Source organism: Barbatula barbatula (assembly GCF_947034865.1).
Source record: "Barbatula barbatula genome assembly, chromosome: 7".
NCBI classification, from domain to species: Eukaryota; Metazoa; Chordata; class Actinopteri; order Cypriniformes; family Nemacheilidae; genus Barbatula; species Barbatula barbatula.
Window position 1 is genome coordinate 7,636,688 of NC_136770.1, and position 20,673 is coordinate 7,657,360.

The 20,673-nt window shown below is 38.3% G+C and overlaps 1 protein-coding gene across 2 annotated transcripts in view; it reads right to left on the reverse strand.

Annotated features, from left to right (window-relative positions):
- Positions 1–20,673, reverse strand: part of agap1 (ArfGAP with GTPase domain, ankyrin repeat and PH domain 1) — a 132,270-nt gene that overhangs the window by 21,886 nt on the left and 89,711 nt on the right. For both annotated transcript variants that reach the window (XM_079460481.1, XM_079460480.1), the window contains exons 10-13: positions 16,751–16,855; positions 13,099–13,264; positions 9,136–9,297; positions 3,644–3,805 (exon numbers count right to left, since the gene is read on the reverse strand). In XM_079460481.1, coding sequence (XP_079316607.1) covers positions 3,644–3,805; positions 9,136–9,297; positions 13,099–13,264; positions 16,751–16,855 — 595 coding nt within the window. The remainder of the gene's footprint in view (positions 1–3,643; positions 3,806–9,135; positions 9,298–13,098; positions 13,265–16,750; positions 16,856–20,673) is intronic.

Here is a 20,673-nt window from a genome sequence, read left to right on the forward strand (position 1 = left end):
TTTCAATACTGTAGATTATTTATAATATTTCACTTAAGTGCCTGCCTGACGAATAGGGGCTGGGGAAGGGACCCGGCCAGTTTCTGACAACGTTCAACCTTTTCAGAAAACGTGAATCGGGGCAAGACAAAGTGGCTCTCGGGGGTTAGAGGAAGAAAGAAATAAAGAGGGGGTAAAGGTACATTAACACAACCCCATTTCTCACAGAAGACCAACAAGACAGCTCTGGAATAAATATCACTCGTTTCAATATATTTACAATGATCTTCCTCTTAAACAGCTACACTCCTAAACAGATAAAAATGCTAATGGTTAAAATGTTGAATTTTTTTATAATTATTAAGCAAAAACATGCACTTATATTTTTTATATAAAATGTAATAATATTTAAATATTTGTTTATATTTTGATATATTTGATTATATTTTCTGTCTGTCTTTTACATTGCTGTTGGATGACTCTAGTCAGTCCTGAGATTGGATTTTATTGAAATACAACAAACACTGGAATTTAATGGCCACAATACATCTAGAAATACTAAATAGAAATAAACATTTGGAATGGTCATTCTTTTTTTCTGCGGCAGTATATTAATATAACAAAAACATTGTTATCATTAACTATTACCCTTTTATTTATTTAACCATCAAAAAAACAACCTCTTCAGGAATTGATAAAATCATGGCCTCTTAGAGTATTAACAGTGTTTTTTATCTTATTTGTTTATCTTAACAGTACATTTACTCAGCCAACCTTCAGATTCATCATGGAATAAAAGTTTAAAAATATGGGACAACATCGCCATGGTGCCACATTTCGGATGCCAACTTTGTTCTTTTGTAAAGTAGACAAGCATAAAAACTGAGCTTATGGTTGAGAAAAACCCCACAATTTCTAAACAGCTGAGAATTTGCTTGTTAGCTCATCATACCACAGACGAACACAACTACCAAGAGAAGAAATTGTGATTACTGTTAAAACCATCAATTGATTCAATTCTTCCACACCACATGGTGGCACCATAGAGGAAATCAGAGGGAACGGATGCTAATGCTTACAGTATGACGGAGATGGTGCATTGTAATGCAAGTATATCACTTTAAAGAAAACTGAAACGCACATTTTATTCTGAAACGCTACATGTAACTATGGACGTGTACGCCTGCACACACAAAAGCACACAAGCTCTTCTCTCACTGACAATATATTGGCCTCCTTTGGGGGAGGATCAATAAAGGTGATTGGGAACAATTTAAAGAAGCACTGATCGTCCGACTCTCAGGAGGCTGCGGCCACCCACACAAGTCCAGTCTAATTAATCACACACACTCTGAAGTGACACAAACTCATTCATCAGTCCAACATACTCACTGCCTCAAACACACACATACAGATGACTTTACAACACTTTAGAGCTGTCAGGACGTTACGAACTACTGTATAAAAGAATGCACAGTAAGATTATAACAAAACAAAAATTGACTCCTAAAAAAACCACACAGATTTTCACATAAGGATTTTCACATAACCTCTTCACAAATAATACAATTTGGGGGTGACCAGCTTGACAATTGTTTTGTCTTATGTGGGTTGAGGTCCAGGTAATATCCAACTAAAATAAACTTGAGCGGCAGCTCAATCAATACATGCTTTCCGTTGCAAATCTGAGAAAGCATACAGTTGTGAACCCTCCTTTTTATGTAATTGCTTAAATGTAGGGCTGCGGCTATCGATTATTTTAGTAATCGAGAATTCTACTGATTTTTCCATCGATTAATCGGGGTATTCAGATAATAAGTACTTTTCTTTATCAAAGCAACACTAAATATACACGAGAAAATAAGTCTCTTAAAATAACAACTAATCTGTTTCCTTTTGAGAAGAAATACAATTTTGATTGCCGAACTTGCATACATAAATATCTTTGAAAACTTAACCCATTTAGAACATTCCATTGCCACATTACATTAAAAAATGCAATATAATACAAATGTATAAATGAGAAACATTAATAAAAATGGAAAGAATAATTTCAAAGGTAAACAAATAACTTCAGCTTGTGCATGATGCATTTAGTTTATGTAAATTACATATGTTTCTTTTTTTTTACTATTTAATAGTAATATATTTAAAAATACAGAGTTAACCAGACTTATATTTTGGCAGGTTGTCGGAAGATGCTTATTTTTATACAATAAAATGTTCGTGAAATAGACTCTAAGAGCAACTCTGGAGGTGAAGTTTGTGTGTTCATGTCCTCATACAGCGCAGATGCAGATTTGTGAGGATAACGCGTAGCATGTCAAACTGTGCAGTTCATTCACTCAGACACGCAGAACAGCCAGATGGCATGTTTAAATAACAGGATTCGGCATCCACTAGTCCGCATCTAGTTTTATGGACTCAATGCAGCCGGAAAACAAGTTTCACTTGTAAATAGACTAAAACCAAGTAAAATAGCAGTTCAACGTTTCAATAAGCGATCACTTATTTATCAGCGTGAGAAATACGTGTGAGCAGAATAAAATGAGTGTGTCTCACGTTGAATGCGTGAGACTTGAGAGCCCTGTAACATGTACTGAGTTTAGCGGGCTGTGCGTCAGTAATAATCGTCCGTGGGGAAACGCAGTGCTCCGAGTGTACTGCAGTTAAATTGATTAAACAAAGGTTCGAGGCAACAAAAATTGCCTCGGTTATTTTTTGTATTCGAATTACTCGAGAAATCATTTCAGCACTACTAAAATGTTATGCATTGCAGCTTTAAAATAGCTTCTAATTTGATCATATTAGAATTTAACTTCAGCTGCATAAAGATAAAGAACACTGTAAACATTGTGGTATGATCTAAAACATGCACACAGGATGTTTAATGACACTCAATTAAAAGCTAATATCTACCAGCGTGTCAGAACCCTGGCTGCAGTGACGAGTGAAGCCTGCGTGTGTTTGAGCGACAGAAGGCGTTTAACCGGGTTGTCTGTGCGAGTGTGTAATAATCATATGCACTCAGCATATTTCTCTCGCTCCACGGAGGCCCGTCAGCTGCCTGATCCACACTGACGGCAGGAAATGCATTACACATCTGTTGCTCAGAAACATCTGTTCCACTGCACCGTCACAGCACACAGAACTTTGATGTGAGTGTGAGTTTGTGCAGGTGTGTGACAAAGAGACAGCAACCGTGTTTACGCAGCATATGGTAACTGTATACTGTTGTAAGTATGCATGTTTGATTCTAATTGTAGATTGATACATATAAGCATGTATACAAGAAAAGTCAACATTTTTAGACATTACATTTTAACTAATTTATGCAGAAATGTAACTATAATACTACATAGATTAACCATTTTCCATGGCTACACCTAATCTTATAGTGTTCCAATACAACACAAATAAAGTGAAGAAGAAAAGTTAGCATCAGACTCGGCAAATGTTTTATGTTGTGCTCTAAGTTGCTTATTATATATACTATGTGAACAGGCCTTAACGGTAAATGAAACTTACCATTACAATACATACATATTGTGTTTGCTCTTTACAGGACATGGTTTAAGGTTCATAAAGGATTCGGAGAGGTCTCAACCAGTGAATGGTGTGTGTGTGCAGAGAGGCAGGAGGGGGAAAAAGAGATCAGAAGTACCTTCTGCAGTGCCAGAGAAGCCGTCTACTTTGAAGTTGCTGGTACTCTTCTTCCTCCTGTGTTTTTTGCGGTTGGCATGGGGCGACGGGGGTGGGTCAATTTTTGGACTGGTGGTGCTGGATATACTAGGACTGGAGCACACAGAATCTCCCAGACCAGTATCTGGGGAGAAAGAGAGAGAGAATGTAAACAATGCACTAAATGCCATTCCCCTTGTATCTATTAGAAATGGCTAGGTATATGAAAATAATGTTATTAAAATCAAATACAAGCACATCGCATGTATTTGTGACTTGCAAAGTTTTCGAATATTCTTAGATTTAACCAATTGACGGTTTCAACGCAACATCATAAACAAACGTTACCGTGCCCGAAATAAAATTAAATTCTGTCATCATTAACCCACCTTCAAGTTGTTCCAAACCTGTACAAATTACTTTGTTCTAGTGAACACAAAGGAAGATATTTGGAAGAATTTGAGCAATTTTCAGTTCTGGGACATCGTCGACTACGGTGTCGACTACATCATCGACACTTTCCATTTTCAGACCTGAAAATTCTTCTAAATATCTTTATTTATATTCATCAGAACAAACTCATTTTCACATGTTTGGAACAACTTGAGTGTGAGTAAAAGATGACAGAATTTTTATTTGTGGGTGAAGTATCCCTTTAGCTTCCAATAGAGCGCCTTTAGATTATTTCTGATAACAAGGAAAAGAAGACGGAAAGAACCATTACTTGGCTAAATTGGCCTCTCCAATATTTTGAATTTAGACTGTGATACCAAGCCCAACCGCTAGATGTCAATGTCCCAAACATTTTCTTTAAAAGCGACAAAACTACTGGACACATTCAACAAATTGCTTATTTAATAAAATTAACATACAACAGAATTCAACAAATAGTTTTTTTAATACAATTATTATATAATAAAATAAAATCAATTCATATTTATAAAGTATATAAATATTATAATTATAAAAAACTAGCCAGACCGATAAACAAACAGCCCAGAAGATAACTGCAGTCCAGGTGTGCGCGTCCGATGAAACGGTCTATATTCCATCTACAATACTATATATTGTCTTTATTTATTGATCTATTATTACTAATAGCATTATACATAATGCATTGTAAAGCTGCATTGCAAAAATGAAAATGGCAAAAAGCGCTATATAAATAAAACTGAATAAAATTTTTAGATGTATAATATATATCCAAATACCTAACCTAATGTTATATGACATTGTCATAGTAAAAACAGTTTAATTTTAAAACAAGCATCTTGAGAGATACTGGAATTCACACTCAGGTATGCGTTAATTTTTTTACTTTTAATAAATCACACAAACCCGGTGTGTTAAATTCTAAAAAAGCGAATCAACTGGCACCTGTGGGCCCAAGTGTAAGTAGAATATTGTGTGTCCGCTCTTGTTTAAATGATGTAGGGCTAGCGTTCGTGTAAAGCCAGTTCTGACTGGCGTTTGGCTGGATACTCCGGCGCAGGCTATCAGAAGGCTGCTTCACTTTTCATAAGCGCCAGTGACAGCCATGACTAGCGGCAGAATAAAATAACATTCAGCTCACATCAATATCAGGCCGAGTGAAAGCGCCGATGTGGGGAGGGGTCAGGAGGAGGGATGTTCGAGCTGGCACTGAACACGCTCGCAGCGCCGTGCATCAGCAGACAGCCCCAAGGACGGCCGTAACTTATTTTACAATCGTTTAGTCTCAGCTCGAGTGGAAAACATGACAACTTATCTCTGCTGACAAGATGCCATCCCAAAATGAACAATTAACCACCTCATTCTAGCATCCCTTTTGTCCAAGCCCATACTTTCTCTCTCACACACACACACCTCACCATCACACAAACCTCCTGTCCCTCAAATTCTCCAACTAGCTCAGTGCCATTTCTGTTCATGCTGGTTTAGTTCATTTGATATCAGGTAAAGTTGTAGCAGAAGCCTACAGGACAGGAGAGGAGGAGAGACGCAGAGAAAAGAAGAAAGAAATAGAGATGAGAGAACAGGACGAGAAAATGGTGGCAGATGAGCAGAGAATTGTATTAAAGAAGAAAAGGAGAATAGCACAGTACATAACATACTAATTTAATTTATATTATTTAAATGTTCAAGTAAAAAGAACCTGATTTGATGTATCTTTCATGTCAAAGGGATAATTTATCCCATTGCTCCAACCCTGTATATTTTTTTATTCTGCTAAACAGAAGGGGAAGATATTTGGAACAATGTCGGTGACCAATTACATCTCATCCCTCAATCCCTCGCTCTGTGTTACTTTTATAAGTTACAAATACTAAATTTAAATGCAGTCATTTAGCACAGGGGTTCTCAACCATTTGCAACTCATGGCCCACCGGGGACTTCCGAGGATCACCTTTCCAAATATGATAGTATGAACACAGAATATTCAAAAAGTACATATACTCTGCTGTTAATCTTTTATGCCACAGTAGCAGACTTAGTCAAGTAAGCTGGATGAAAACTGTTGTATAATCATAGAAAAGACTTGGCAGGTCTACTCAGTAACACATAGCAATCCTGATTGCAACTATTCTTTTTATTACACTTATATTTGTCACAGTAATGTGCACTACCGCCGGTGGCAGCTCACCACCGTCATGGCACTTTACCACCTCGGAGGTACGTTTGTCACGACCACGTCACGGCCTTAATTCTTGCTACACACTTCAACGCTTTTGCTTGCACAGAACTGTCTTCGACATCTGATTTTCTTTTCAGAAAACAAGACATTTTGCAGTAACATAATTTACTGTAACGTAATTTATATTTCAATGTAGTAACGTGTTTAAACAATCGGAGGTTGTGACGTGTTTGGTGTTGCGACATTCAAATATAAATTGATATTTAGTTAAAGAAACACTAAAGTTGAGTCAAGATGCATTAACATGTAAATTCATAAGACTTATTAAATCATTACAAAACAACAAAATGTGTCAATTTAAAAATGCAAATTAATTTGGCGTAGTCTACCACTGCCTATACGGCCCACCAGATGGCGCTCCGAGGCCCACCGGTTGAGATTCACTGATTTAGCAGACGCTCCGAAGCGACTTACGAATGAGGTAAACTGTGGAAGCAATTAGCACAACATAAGGAAAACAAAAAGCGTAAGCGCAGTAAAACTGGTCTCATATAGCCAACCACAGTATACAAAGCTACGTTTTAAGGATAAATAGAGTAGAAAAGAGAAAGAACTTATCGGTCAGGCTCTGATGGAAGAGATCCATTTTCAGCCGATTCTTAAAGATAGCTACAGAATATGCTGATCTTGTAGCAGCGGGCAGATCATTCAACAAATGTGGAACAGATCAAGAAAAGGTGCGTTAGATTTCTTTTTTCCTTTTGGGATGGCACTACAAGACGACGTTTGTTTACAAAGTGTAGGGATCTGGTGGTTACTAACTGAAATCTTTTATGAGTGCAATACTCCATTACAAAATAGTGGGAACTTTAAAATGTAGCTTTATAAGAAAGAAAGACAGAATTTAGCAACTATTTGATCAAAACCAACTTACTGCATATTAAAGGTTCAATACATTCCATTAGTTGTGCGAATTAAGCCAATGATCTTGACAATGTTTAAAAACTTGAGCTACAGGAACACGGACAGTCAAGACAAAAAACAATTTTGATACACATCTCAAGTCGTATGACGCAACATGGGTTAGCCTGGCGTTTATCTCAGTGCAAGTCGGACAAAAGCGTACACCCCATCCTCCACCCAGAGTGCCCAGAGCACCCAGAACAGCAGCTATAATCAGAGAGACACACAAATGACTTCCATTGCTGTTTGTCGCTCATTATTAAGCGAAGGGGAACAAGAATAGCCAGAGAGGGAACATTTTTATGAGTCTGCCTTGGGCAATTAAAGCTTCAGGTAAAGAGACAGGGATGTCACTGCTTTCCAGTGTCTTTAGGACAGTGCGGAGCGGGACAAAAGACAAAGAGATACCAAATCACTGGAGGGGATCTAATCTCTTTTAAACGGACTTGGCTTTGTTTCCTCTGGAATAAAAGAGCTCATTACAGTAGCTGTGTTTCTCAAATGGCAGCCATGTTCAGTCAAAACGAGTCTGTCCTGATGTGATCCAACGCGCTCAGACGCCACGCAGCCAAGTGTCAAATGCTGCATCTCCCCGAACCGCACTATAACACTTCAACCTGCTTCTACAATGACACTTTAAAAGCAATCTGTAGATCTAAACTTTTTATGCATGTTGTTTGTAAATGTGTTATTCTGCATAACAGAACCAGTGTTATGAATATCTTGTTAGGAATTTGTGCCCTAAACAATCTAAAAGAACAAACAAAAGTTTAGTAAAAATGTGTTAGCCAACCAAGTAACTCCATGTCAGCGCAGCTACTCGAGACATTTACGTGAGGAACTTCAGTTAATTACTTTCGCAACCACTTATCTCTCTCCATTTCTCTCTAGTCTCAGAAGAGAGACAGGATCTCATTTCTGCCAGCTCCCGGGGCGAGAGGTGACAAGCAATCAGCGTCCGGCACTCCCGTCATCTAGCCATCAGATCTGATCCAGTCAGGCCGCGGACAGACACATCATTAGGCCGACAGAAAGGTTATTTATAAAAGAGGTTCCTGGGGGGAGCGCAAAAGCACTTCAACAACATCACAGTAAAACAGCCCTCCGGATCGCTGCGGTGTCCGATCAGCCTTACGGAATATCACTAAAACTAAAGCGGCGGCCAGTGACGGACACTAAAACTCTACTACTGCAGTGTTACTGTCACATATATGTACATTGATACATACAGAGAGTGTTAAATATCGTCGCTGTTATTCCCAGAACCTCGGATGACCAAATTCGCTGTTTTTCATGAAATGGAAAAAACACAACACTTATATACATCTTACGGCTTGTGAATAAAACGCATAAATGTAGAACATCATAAGCTGTGTTTGTCATGCGTGGCTCAGCTGTGTGTATGTGGTGCCCTGCTGCGGACATTATCTGGGTGGGTTTAAGCGTTTCACAGCTTTATATGAGGGTTAAACACGGGGCCAGATACAGGCAGGGGTCAAACGACAAGTCACACCATGTCATTGTAGCTCACCAGCACACAAATACACAGTCCTGACAGCTGTCAGTGCCACTGTGATGTCAAAGGGTACATGCATTTATAACACAATATAACACTGAAACTGCAATTTCTTTCCAATCTGAAGGATTTCATGAACACAGGAATGTAAGAAATTCTCTTTGACAAAAGAAATGCCAGTCTGATAAACACAGACCATATACAGCGGAGAAATGTTTTGAGCACTATTGTCGGCGACAGATGAGTTTTTGGTTACGTACTGCTCTTGAATGGATGTTACTTTGACAAACAGTTACAGTTAAAGGATAACAAATCACTGTTTTCTGCTTACGTTATACAGATAAACTCGAACTTGAAAATGGCAGTTCGAAGAAGACCCTACCTGTGCTGATTCCTGAGTTAGCAATGACTGTGGCGTCACTCCACTGGTCAGCGCTGGACACGGAATACGAGCGTTGGTGCATCCCATCTGGCCGACTGTTAAATGACACCAGACTGATGCCGCTCGCCATCTGAGACACAGAAGAACTGCTGGTCACAGACCCTGTAAAATAAACAAACAAATAAAAATAATTATAAAAATGAACATCAATCTAAAATGTATTTTATATTTTAGAATATTTTTATAATACTCCTTTAAATAAATAAAACCTGTGTGTGTGTGTGTGTGTGTGTGTATATATATATATATATATATATATGAGAAGACTTTGGGACCAAAATGAGATTTTTTCTGAAATCTAAATTTCTATTATATCATCATGTTTTTATTGTGTTTGTTGTGTTAGTTAGCTTTTAGTTTTTATATGGCTTAAATCAATACAAACCAACCGCAGCTTGATTGATATTAACTGGAATGCACAAATAAATTAATACAAATTAAAAAAGATAAAAATACATATTTGGGAATTTGGATTTTGGAAGCAAACTATTCACACATACATATATACAGAAGTGCTCAAATTTGTTGGTACCCTTACAGCTCATAGAAATATTGCATCATTCATCGTGAAGATTGATAAAATTAAAAGCTTGTTTCATGTATACTTGCATGCCTTTGGTATGTCATAGAATAAACCAAAGAAGCTTTGGAAAGAGATGAATTATTGCTTATTCTAGAAAGATATTCTTAAATGGCCTGGACACGTTTGTTGATACCCCTTAGAAAAGATAATACATCATTGGATTATAGTGATAAATTTGTATCACGCATGTATCCAATCTTGCGATCAGTCATTCAGCCTATTTAAACGGAGAAAAGTAGTCACTGTGCTGTTTGGTACCATTGTGAGGCCCACACTGAACATGGACCAGAGAGGATAGGAGGATAGAGTTGTCTGAGGAGCTCAGAAAGAAAATAACAGACAAGGATGGTAAAGCTAAGACCATCTCAAAGCAGCTTGATGTTCCTGTGACAACCGTTGAAAATATTATTAAGATGTTTAAGGTCCGTGGATTGTAGCCAACCTCCCTGGGTGAGGCCGCAAGAGAAAAATCGACCTCAAATTGAACAGAAGGATAGTGGGAATGGTAGAAAAAGAACAAAGGATAACTGCCATAGAGATACAAGCTGAACTCCAAGGTGAAGGTACGTCAGTTTCTGATCGCCCAATTTGTCATTTTTGAGCAAACGTGGGCTCCATGGAAGACACAGGAGGACTTCACTTTTAAAAGAAAAATATAAAAAAGCCAGACTGGAATTTGCTAAATTAATTTACAAGCCACAATCCTTCTAGGAGAATGTCCTTTAGACAGATGAGTCCAAACTGGAGCTTTTTCAGCTCTTATGTTCACAGACGAAAAAAATCAAGTTTTCAAAGAAGTGAACACCATACCTACAATGAAACATGAAGGAGTTTTGGTAATGTTTTGGGGCTGCTTCGTGCATTTGGCACAGGGTGCCTTGAATCTGTACAGGGCACAATGAAATCTCAAGACTATCAAGGCATTCTGGAGTGAAATGTACTGCCAAGTGTCAAAAAGCTCTGTCTCAGTCGCAGGTCATGGGTCCTCCAACAGGATAATGACCCAAAACACACAGCTCAAATCACCCAAGAATGGATAAGAACAAAACATTGGACTACTCTGAAGTGGCCTTCTATGATTCTTGATCTGAATCCTATCGAACATCTATGGAAAGAGCTGAAACTTGCAGTCTGGAGAAGGCACCCATCAAACCTGAGACACACAATGGTTGATAAACAATGGTGGATGCCAATTTCAAGTTATTTCAGAGACAATTGTGCATTCTTCATTTTTTTGTGGAGGGGTACAAACAAATTTGAGCACGTCTGTATATACAATATATATAGTGTGTGTGTGTGTGTGTGTGTGTGTATATAGTTTTAAATAATTTTTGTTGTTTAATTGTTGGTAGTCATTTATAACATAATGTTTGCTTTTTGGTATGTGGCTGTAAGTGTGAAACCTGGTAAGGTTGAAAGCTCCAGAAATGAGGTAAAGCCCTACATACCAAAGTAAAATGATTGACAACTATCCCTGATATAATAACTTTAAGGCAGAAATGTGTGACTTTTTAAGTATAAGCAAATCCTTTTTTGACCCAGGTACATTTTTTGAAATTTCAGAGGAAATGTCAGGATGACATCATACCTTGCGTATGTAAAGACAAGTACGTAAAGTAACCTGTAATGTTATGCTTCAAACTTGGATGGCAAAAGGTTACAGATTACCTCTTTAATATTTGTCATTTGTTTAGGGATGCATCGAAATTTCAGCTACAAAAAACCTTCAACCAAAAATAGTATTTCGGAAAAAGATGAAAAAGGCAAAAGAAATGTCATTTTCAGATTCTGTACAACCATCATTCGCAGAAGTTACAGCCACAATATAATCTCGCCATTGTGAAAAAAAGCATTCAATAAATATTTTCTGGTTTTTAATATGTTGTTGCATAAAGGTGTACCCACGGGCCTCCACTGGTCCGTTACAAACTTGACTGTATGAAATGTCAGGACTCAATTTAATCTCCATTGTAGCGGATAAATCAAGCGCCAGCACCTTTGGGTAAATGGCAAAAGCTGACCGCGCTTCACGGGAGGCCTGATAAACTACATTTTTACATCGACGGGCACTGGAGGAAAATAAACGCTCGATGCGGGAGGGCAGATTGGGGACCGCACACGTTCACGTAAACACACACAGTGTATGAAGATGTGCTCCAAAGGATCTGTGCGTAATTGGAGCTCTCACAGAAAGAGATGTTAAGACAGAGGTGCCTGTGATCGTGTTGGTGACCCGACTCGTCTCGTCGCAAAAGCTTTCCCTGCTCCGCCGCTGAGTGAATTATCTCTTTTCTCCTCTGCAGCTCCCTCCTCTCTCCCTCATTAGTGCTCATTTCGGACTTGGCTGACTGGCGAACGAGCTCTGATTGCATTAATATTCATGACAGTAATTAGTACATGTATTATGGGTCACTGAATATTCATGCTATTAGTTTGGCCCTCCTGGTGCTTGTGCGTGCGGGTGTGCATGTGAAGGGTCTTTAACACTCCTTGGGGGGCTTAAGGACTGTTGATCTTTTGAGTGAGAGTATACAAATAACTAAATAATACATAATTGTTTATTTCTGTAGCTAATTAAAACGGTCAGTTCTGTGGCCGATCGTGCTGGCGTTAGGATAATATTTTATTTTGTTTTATTTATGTCACAAGGGATGTTAACAGTTAGTCAATGGTCAATTAATCGATCGTTATAATTTAACCAGTTAATCGTATTGATTGCGATTAATTAACTTGGCACAATTTTATGTAATAATCATGGAGCAGACTGCAGAAAAACGTCAAAGGTTTTACTCATAACTCATTTTAAACAAGCAGACATATGCCGCCAGATCAAAAGATTTTTAAGAGCATGACAAACATAGGTTAAATGTCTCTAAATTTAAAATGGTACTGTACATCTTTTACAGTCACATGCTATTATGTGGACTGCGCATGTGTGTCTTGCGGTATTAATGATCAATCGATTAATGAATTGACCATGTTTATTATAATTGATTAATAATATAAAGAAATTTCGTCAAAACTTTGTCTCACATGACCATCATGACCAGCCCAAAATAGTTATTAATTAATATAATTAATATACTATTAAAAATTTTATATATATTTTATAGTTAAAATGGCCCCTACAGTGGTGGAAAATCGGGAGAAGCTCTTCATTTATCTGACCAATGGCAGCTGGAGTATGTTCAAAGTTCCATTTTGTGATGCGGAAATGACACACTTCACCTTTAAAAAAACTTTTATGTCTTTGTGTATACACGCATATATTTAAGAGTTATATGGTCTTTTTATAAATGCAAAACATTTGATCACATTACCCGGTGTCTGTCCAAGCTGCAGGTTGCTCATGTCCTTGGTGAGCCCGTTGGTTTTGGGACTGGGGGCGGCACATGTAGAGATGGCCCTGGGGGGCCTCTTCCCTGGAACCTTTACTGTAGTCCGAAGCAGGTCGATCTCCTTCCCGTGAACATTCTGCATGTAATCCTAAAAATGACAAAAGGGTTACTGCGATGGCACTAAAAACTCTGGATGAAAAGTGTCTGCTAAATTCATGTTGTCAGCTCGCAGTTCATTCTGCTCGCCCTCCGGAGGTGAGGAGATCAATATTAATATATTTGGTATTCACGGCACAAAGTACGCTCTGTACATAGAGCCATGTACGACATGTAAAATCTTCCTCCGAGCCTCCCTTTATCCTTTTCCACGGATCACAGCATGCCATCGCAGCGTGTGTTTGGATTCCTACCGCGTCGTCTGGATTTGCGCGTGGCTTTGCTTGCGATGATGATGAAAGTTACTCAATGCTAATAGGGATGCAATTACCAGCCGCAAGCTGTTGGCCCGCCACTCCTGAAGGGCTCTCCTGTGGCTTGTTAAACCGTGTTGAGAGCTCTTGGCTTTGAATTGCCCTTTTGTTGGCCTCTAGTGAGGGATGGACACGTTCTGCTTGCGCTTCAAATTGCTTGCCGCTGCGCATACACAGAATTTTGGGGCTTTGTGTTATATGATTGGCACTCAGCTGATGTACAGTAGTTCTGGCTGGAACGCTCGATCTCTCCAAGCTTTGCCCTCGCTCATTAAGTCAAAAGATTCTATGTATCTTCTCTATTGAAGTGCGCATGTTATTGTGTCTCATCTAGAACGTTTACTCAGGGAATTGGCCCATATGTAACTCTTGATTTAAAATAAAGGATGGCAAACCACTCGAGGGATTTAGTTGAGGGAGTTCAAGTCCTCAGATGTGAAGAGTTGGAACACTTCAGCGCACTTGAGAGGCAGATGTCCGTTAAAAATGTGACGCTCCTGAGAAATAAATCTTTTGAATGACGAAACACTACAGCCTCTAACGTAAAACCAAACTAAGGATGTGCAAGAGCAAGTGAATAACTGACCACAAATTAAGTGTCATCTTCTAGAAACCTGTGGTTAGAGGGTAAGTGATAAACTTGTGAACGCATTTATTTAGACAAATAGGCAAATGTGTATGTGCATTACCCTAATCTAAATTCTCGAATGAATTTCTATTGAAGAGTGGATGTATTTTTTGCTACACATTAAATCCTGTTTTCATTCATGCTGTTTAATTGTGAGAAAACCTAGCTTATTGTTTTATACTCAAAAGGAAATATAGAGTCCGACAGATTAAATGTTTCTCCGTATTATTTTAGAATACTATTTACCCCATTGTATAATAATAGTAAATTCAACTGTTTTCAACAAATGTACGTTTGGTAATTAAATTTGTTTATACTTATTAAAATTATTCAGTCAAAGTCATCCACTTAAAATACATTTTAATAAAATCTTACTTTTTCTACTTTATAGAAATAAAAAAAAATTGTCCGCAAAAGAATTATGTAAGCCTGTTCATTATGGGAAGACAAACATTTCAGTCAAGTGTCTCTAACTTTTAATAAGTAATGTGTGTTTTATAAGTTATTACACAATTATAATGCAATTTTTTTTAATTGCATACATGCTGTTTTACGCTTACCGTTTACTAGGAGTAATAAACTACTTGTATTTTCTATTAAACACAAAAAATGATAAAACGGCCCTTTATTTAGTAAAAAGGTGAACGTTTATGGGACTGTCTCATTAACATACAGCTGTGCAATGGTTGTAACGCATGTAAACACTGATCAACTATTTTCCCTAATTAGGCGACATCTATAGCAATCCACTTAATCAGCTACATTAATGTGATTTCTTTTTCACATAGTTGAGCAATTACGAGCCCTGATTGAGTTTCAACCTATTAGCCTCCACAAACACTTTAATTGATGCCTGTGTAGCAGACACCTGCTGATGAGAGGAACCTGTTCATAGCCAAAGACAGGAGGGGGGCGCAACACTTCCTCTAATTCCCACAGATGTAGCTGTTAATTGGACAATAAATGAGTGCAAGTTTCAACGGTTTATGTTAATTACATTTTTGATTTTGTGTGAATTTGTTTTTTAAAGGATCGCCGTGTAATATATACAGCTCCAAAAAGAAACATCCGACAACTTCAGTTTTGCTTTTATTCACCATTTCTACATGTATAGTGGAACCTTTTAGTCCAGTGTCTGTTGAATTTCAACAAAATCAAACCTCAGGAATGACAAAGTCCCCCAAAGGCAAGTTGTGAAAGACGCTTGAAAGCTGTAATTCAAAATCAGGCTTATTCTGTCAACTATACATTTCGGAACCTTTTCTAAAATATACACACACAAAAAATTTGTATTGCGTTTTTAAAAAAGGAATACGAAGCGCTCAAAATCAGAGAGCATTGTATTTGTTATTTTGACTAGCTTGTTCCATTTCAGTTTTCAGAAATTCATGCAAATAAAAACGTTTTCTTTGGATTTGTCTGTATTTCACAGAATTAGACAAATCTTTTTATTTGGCTTAAATTCATACCTATGCCAAGAACTATGACTCATACATATCAATCTTTATTAAATCTGTTAAAATGTATAAAATAATTTTAGTTTGTGCAGTTTCTTTATAAAGTTTAACATGCTGAATAAAAAAATAACATCATTTGTTTTTACCATTAAAGGTACTCACACTTTTTTTATACATTTTGGTATTATTACTCGTACGCAGAAATTACGAAGGTACTGGCATAACACTGTTCTCAAAACAACAGTTCAACATACAGGTTACTAAAAACCGGTTGTTCAAACTTCAGAAGTGTACATTTGATTTCTTTTGTCTTTTACGACTAATACTGTCCTCACAAACCAAATTACTGACGTTGTCACCCATCATAGCTTCATCCCACCTTCCCTGTGCTACAGAAATGTCTAGAATTGTCCTACAGTTACAGTTGGAAAATAATTTTCTAAATATGTGAACATATGCATAGTTTTAGTTTATTTGTGATATACCGATACATTGTAATTAATGATATAAGCTCAAAATGTACTTATGAACTATGATATAACCTAATTATACACAAAGACATTGATTCTACACGAAAATAAAAAAATGACTACAATATTTATACAAGAACTATAAATGAAGCGCGAAACAACAATTTGTTACACTGCGTAATCCAACTCACGAATCGATCTAAACTATGCTCTCCTGTGCGACATTCCTAGAATAACTCTGGGATTGATCAGCGCTAGCAATAAAGTCTAATTGCACTCCAAAAAAGCCAGAGAGACAGAACAACCGATAAAGGACGGCCATTTACATTTGTGTGTATGCAAACAGGTCGTCTGAGCTGGTGATTATGACAAGCCATTATGTCGTAATATTACACATCAACAGCGTCAGCCGTGTGCAAACAAATGAGCTGGTAATTAGGGACAAGAGCGTATCAGAGACACATGCTTACTGAGGCGGACACAATAATTCCTTAAATGTCAGTGAAAAGGCGAGGGACATAAAAAGCTTGATGTTACAGTGAATGCAGGAGTATTTAACACGTTTAATGTGAATGCTGAAAGTGGGCGTGGATGTGTGCTGGTACTCACATGCAGACTGGGATGATAGGTGAGGACACCGTTGTCGCAAAGTGTGACGTATTTTTTCTTCCATTCTTTGTTCAGCGACTTGCCGCTTCTTTTCAGCAACATGCCCTGACAAGCAAAAAACACAAAATGGATTAACAAACACACAGTTTCTCCCCAAACTCGCACCAATGGATGATTTAATGTTGGAGTTCTCAAACAAAGAGAGCAATGTTTTAAAGGTCCAATGTGTATTTTTTGGGGGGAGGATCTATTGACAGAACAGCAATATAATACACATAACTATGGGGCGGCTTCCAGGGAGGGGCTTAAGCCTATCCTTAGTCCTTCTTTAATGTGAGAGATGCCTTAATCGAAAACAACTTTGTAGAGTGAGCCGTTGGTTGCAATTCGCAACCTCACCTCTAGATGCCGCTAAATTTCAAACACTGGACCTTTGAAAGCAACGTGGATATTACATACATTAAAAAATACATTAAAATATTTACAGAATTTCACGAACTGACTATTTTTAAAGTCAGACAGCGGGAAACACCACATCACAAACTCTTGATTAAGCAAAACAATCACATTAGACTTTGTGTGCACACATTTTGGACATCAAGAAAAAAAACACACAACACAATCTACAGGAGCAAATTCCCCTCTTGTGGTGTTAGCAAGCGCACAAGCACTCGGACACGAACACTAACCCTTCCTCTCCTACGCACATCAGTGGCGGCTGACTGGCCGTTTAAGGGCCGGCCGCCCACACCTCATTTCAGCCAAATTCATTAGGCAAGAAGAGAATAAAACTGTCCGCTGATTAGCAATTACGCTTCTGCGGCGGCGTGTCACTTCGCTGGACTTGTTAAACATTAACACGCAGACGGGAGGGATAATAATAGATTTCTTGCCCTGGCTGTACCAGAGCGTGCAACGCCAGAGCAACTTTCTGACGCTTTCTCTTGTTTATCTCTTGTTGTTCTGAATTTCCGACCAAAAAAATGACATGATCCCTCAGAGTCACACATCAGTAAACTGGCATAATTATGCGGTAATATCTAAACACGGTCTGGAGAAGAAAAAATTAACGGGTTGTAATGATGGAAGTGAAACCCAGCACAATTGCATAAACCTCAACAGTGAAATACTATAAAGATGAGTATCTTCAACATATATTGATTTATATACTTGTAATATATATTTTTAAATGAATACTCCGTCTAAAAATCTCACAAATCTCCCCTAAGTTGTTCCAAACCTGTCTGAATTATTTGTTCTGCTCGACAAAAAGATACATGTTTGGAAAAATGTTAGCAACTGACATTTCTGGGGCATCGCTGACAACCATAGTAGGAAACATTAAAATGGTAGCTAAAGGTGCCCCAGAACGGTTCGCTTTCCTAAATTCTTTAAAATATCTCAGTTTCTGTTCAACATTTTTTTTTACTATTGTAGCCAATGATGTGCCATAAATGTCAGTTGCTAACATTTTCCCAAATATCTTTCATCAGAACAAAGAAATGTATACAGGTTTGAACCATTTTTTTGGGGGCGAAATGATGACCGAAATATAATTTTAGGGTGCAGTATCCCTTTAATTTGAGATTGGATAATGGAACTCTTTTCTTCTGAGATCAGCATGGCCCGGGGTGCTGGAGCTGTGGATGTGGTCCGTCTACACATCTGTACACCCCAGATCCTGTTCTCAAAATAAAAGAGTGCTTCCAAGGTGAAATAACGACAGACTCTCCTGCTGAGTGGTAAACACAAGTCGACAAGCTTTTTAATTTCCTAACATGGGTACTGCCGCTTGCAGCCAATCTGTCACAAAGTGAATATCCATTACTTCATTAACAAAGAATAACTCTTTTTTTAAGAGTGTGTATGTTTGTACGAGACAAACAAAGAACAGATAAACGACAGAAAGAACAAAATAATTTTTATTGTGGTCTCTAGAACAGGGTCCCCCCAGTGCATTCAAGAATATTCAAAGCCCCCCTCAATTTTTGGCCAATAAAATATTTCAGAATTTGATATTGACTGGAAAAGTGTTTATTTATCATAAAAATGGCCATATAATAGAAAAATATCTATTTGTTTTTAGTTTATTTAAATGCTCATTTTGTCCAATCTTGAGCCCCCCATGGAAGTCAGCAGGGGTCCCCTTGCTAGCCAGCGCTGCCATGTTGTTCTAGGTAGCTGTGTCTGCTTTTTCAGCATGGTTTGGATGTAGGTATATTAATTTTGTCCATCCGCTGGGAAGATGACAAGCCATCATTCAGCATGAGAGGCTAATTGAAAGCCACGTCACCTCTCTGATGCGAGTAATCGGTCATTATTTAAGGCTTAGATCAGTGACAACCCACTTGCCTCTATTTTACCGTCCCGTGCCTGACAACCTGCAAGGTCTCCCAAACCTGAATCCCAGGGGGTCAAAAAAGAAATCTCATCTCAAGCACTATGCGGTTAAAAGCCGTTAACTGCTGCACCTATGGTCTGTAGTGGAATGTCAATAGGAGTAGTTGTTAAATTGTCCAATAAAGAGCAACACTAAGCACCCCAAATGAAGAATAACAATTAAGACTGAGTGAACACAGACAAAGAATCACGGTTTCTCATTTTTGTTTGTCCTGGGGGGAGAGCGGAGATCACAACCGGACAAACTTCACGGACAAACAATAGCTTCTAATCTGTGGCATTCTCTTCCAATAAAAGAGGCCAATCTGAACTGTTATCAGTGCGTTATCCATTTCATTCAGCTCTTCCCATTTCTTCTTTTCTTTCTGAACAAAGTCAGTGAGTCAGTGTGGTGGACAGGATCCGTCTCCTGCACAACCGTGCCGGACAGCCGCTTAACAAAGAGTTGGGTGTTTGCTCACGCCGGCCTTATTGTTCTTTGGCTCTCCATGGAGAAGGGGGCTAAATTAAGTGTGTCATCCTGACACAAGCTCACCTCTGGCCCTGTCAGTGTGAGTGACTACAAGCGTGTGCATGTAGGAGGGAAGTGGAGCAGCGTGAGTGACGCGGTGTGAGATCTGGAGGTCTTATATCACTGCGGCCATCTGATCTGGCTGGTGCAGGCAGCAAGACGACACCCCCGGCCAACCCCCCCCCAAAAGACATTTATCATTGAACGACAGGAAATCCCTAGAACACACTCACACGTTGACAAACCCAAATGGAACCAGAATTTAGAAATGAGAATAAGATACCTACATTAGTTAACATGGACCAACGATAAACTAATACAGCACTTTTTATTTTAGTTTGCCCAAACATACGCACTCCATCATCATTTATTTACGGTCTTGTCATTTAAAATCTGCATGGAACACAAATGAATATATTTTAAGGAATGTCTCAGAGGTTTTGTGTCCATACAATGGAAGTTAATAGGGGCCAATGTTGTTGGATGACCAACATTGTTCAAAACATCAGGGGGCATCCTCGCCATAAGACAAAAACTGGAATTTTAACATGTAAATTATGCATTCTGGCACACACTGAGAAGAAAACACACAGTTTTTGCTTCAATAAAAACAAACTGTCACACCAGCCACAATTTGCTGGTCAAAATGTATTTCTTCAGTCTTTTGGCCTGCACTAGATTTTCAAGTGCATCACATGACACCTATGGAGCAGCTTATCACATGATTTTTGACCTAGGTGAAGCTTATACGCAAATGATATCTCACGATCCCAATTCCTCAAAGTCGCAATTAAACATCTAAAATGATCTTTATTTGTCTACATAAAAAACCTTCCTAAGTCTTTCCTAATACAAAGGCATGTTCATCGGAAGCAAAGTGTTTGCCCGTCTAACATTTTAAAACATGCAGGATTGAGAAAATAAAGTATGGGACTGATGTTGAAAGAGCTCAATTTTTTTTTAAATCCAAGTCACTCACTGTCTGGGATTGCATTTGTTTTTGGAAAAGTAA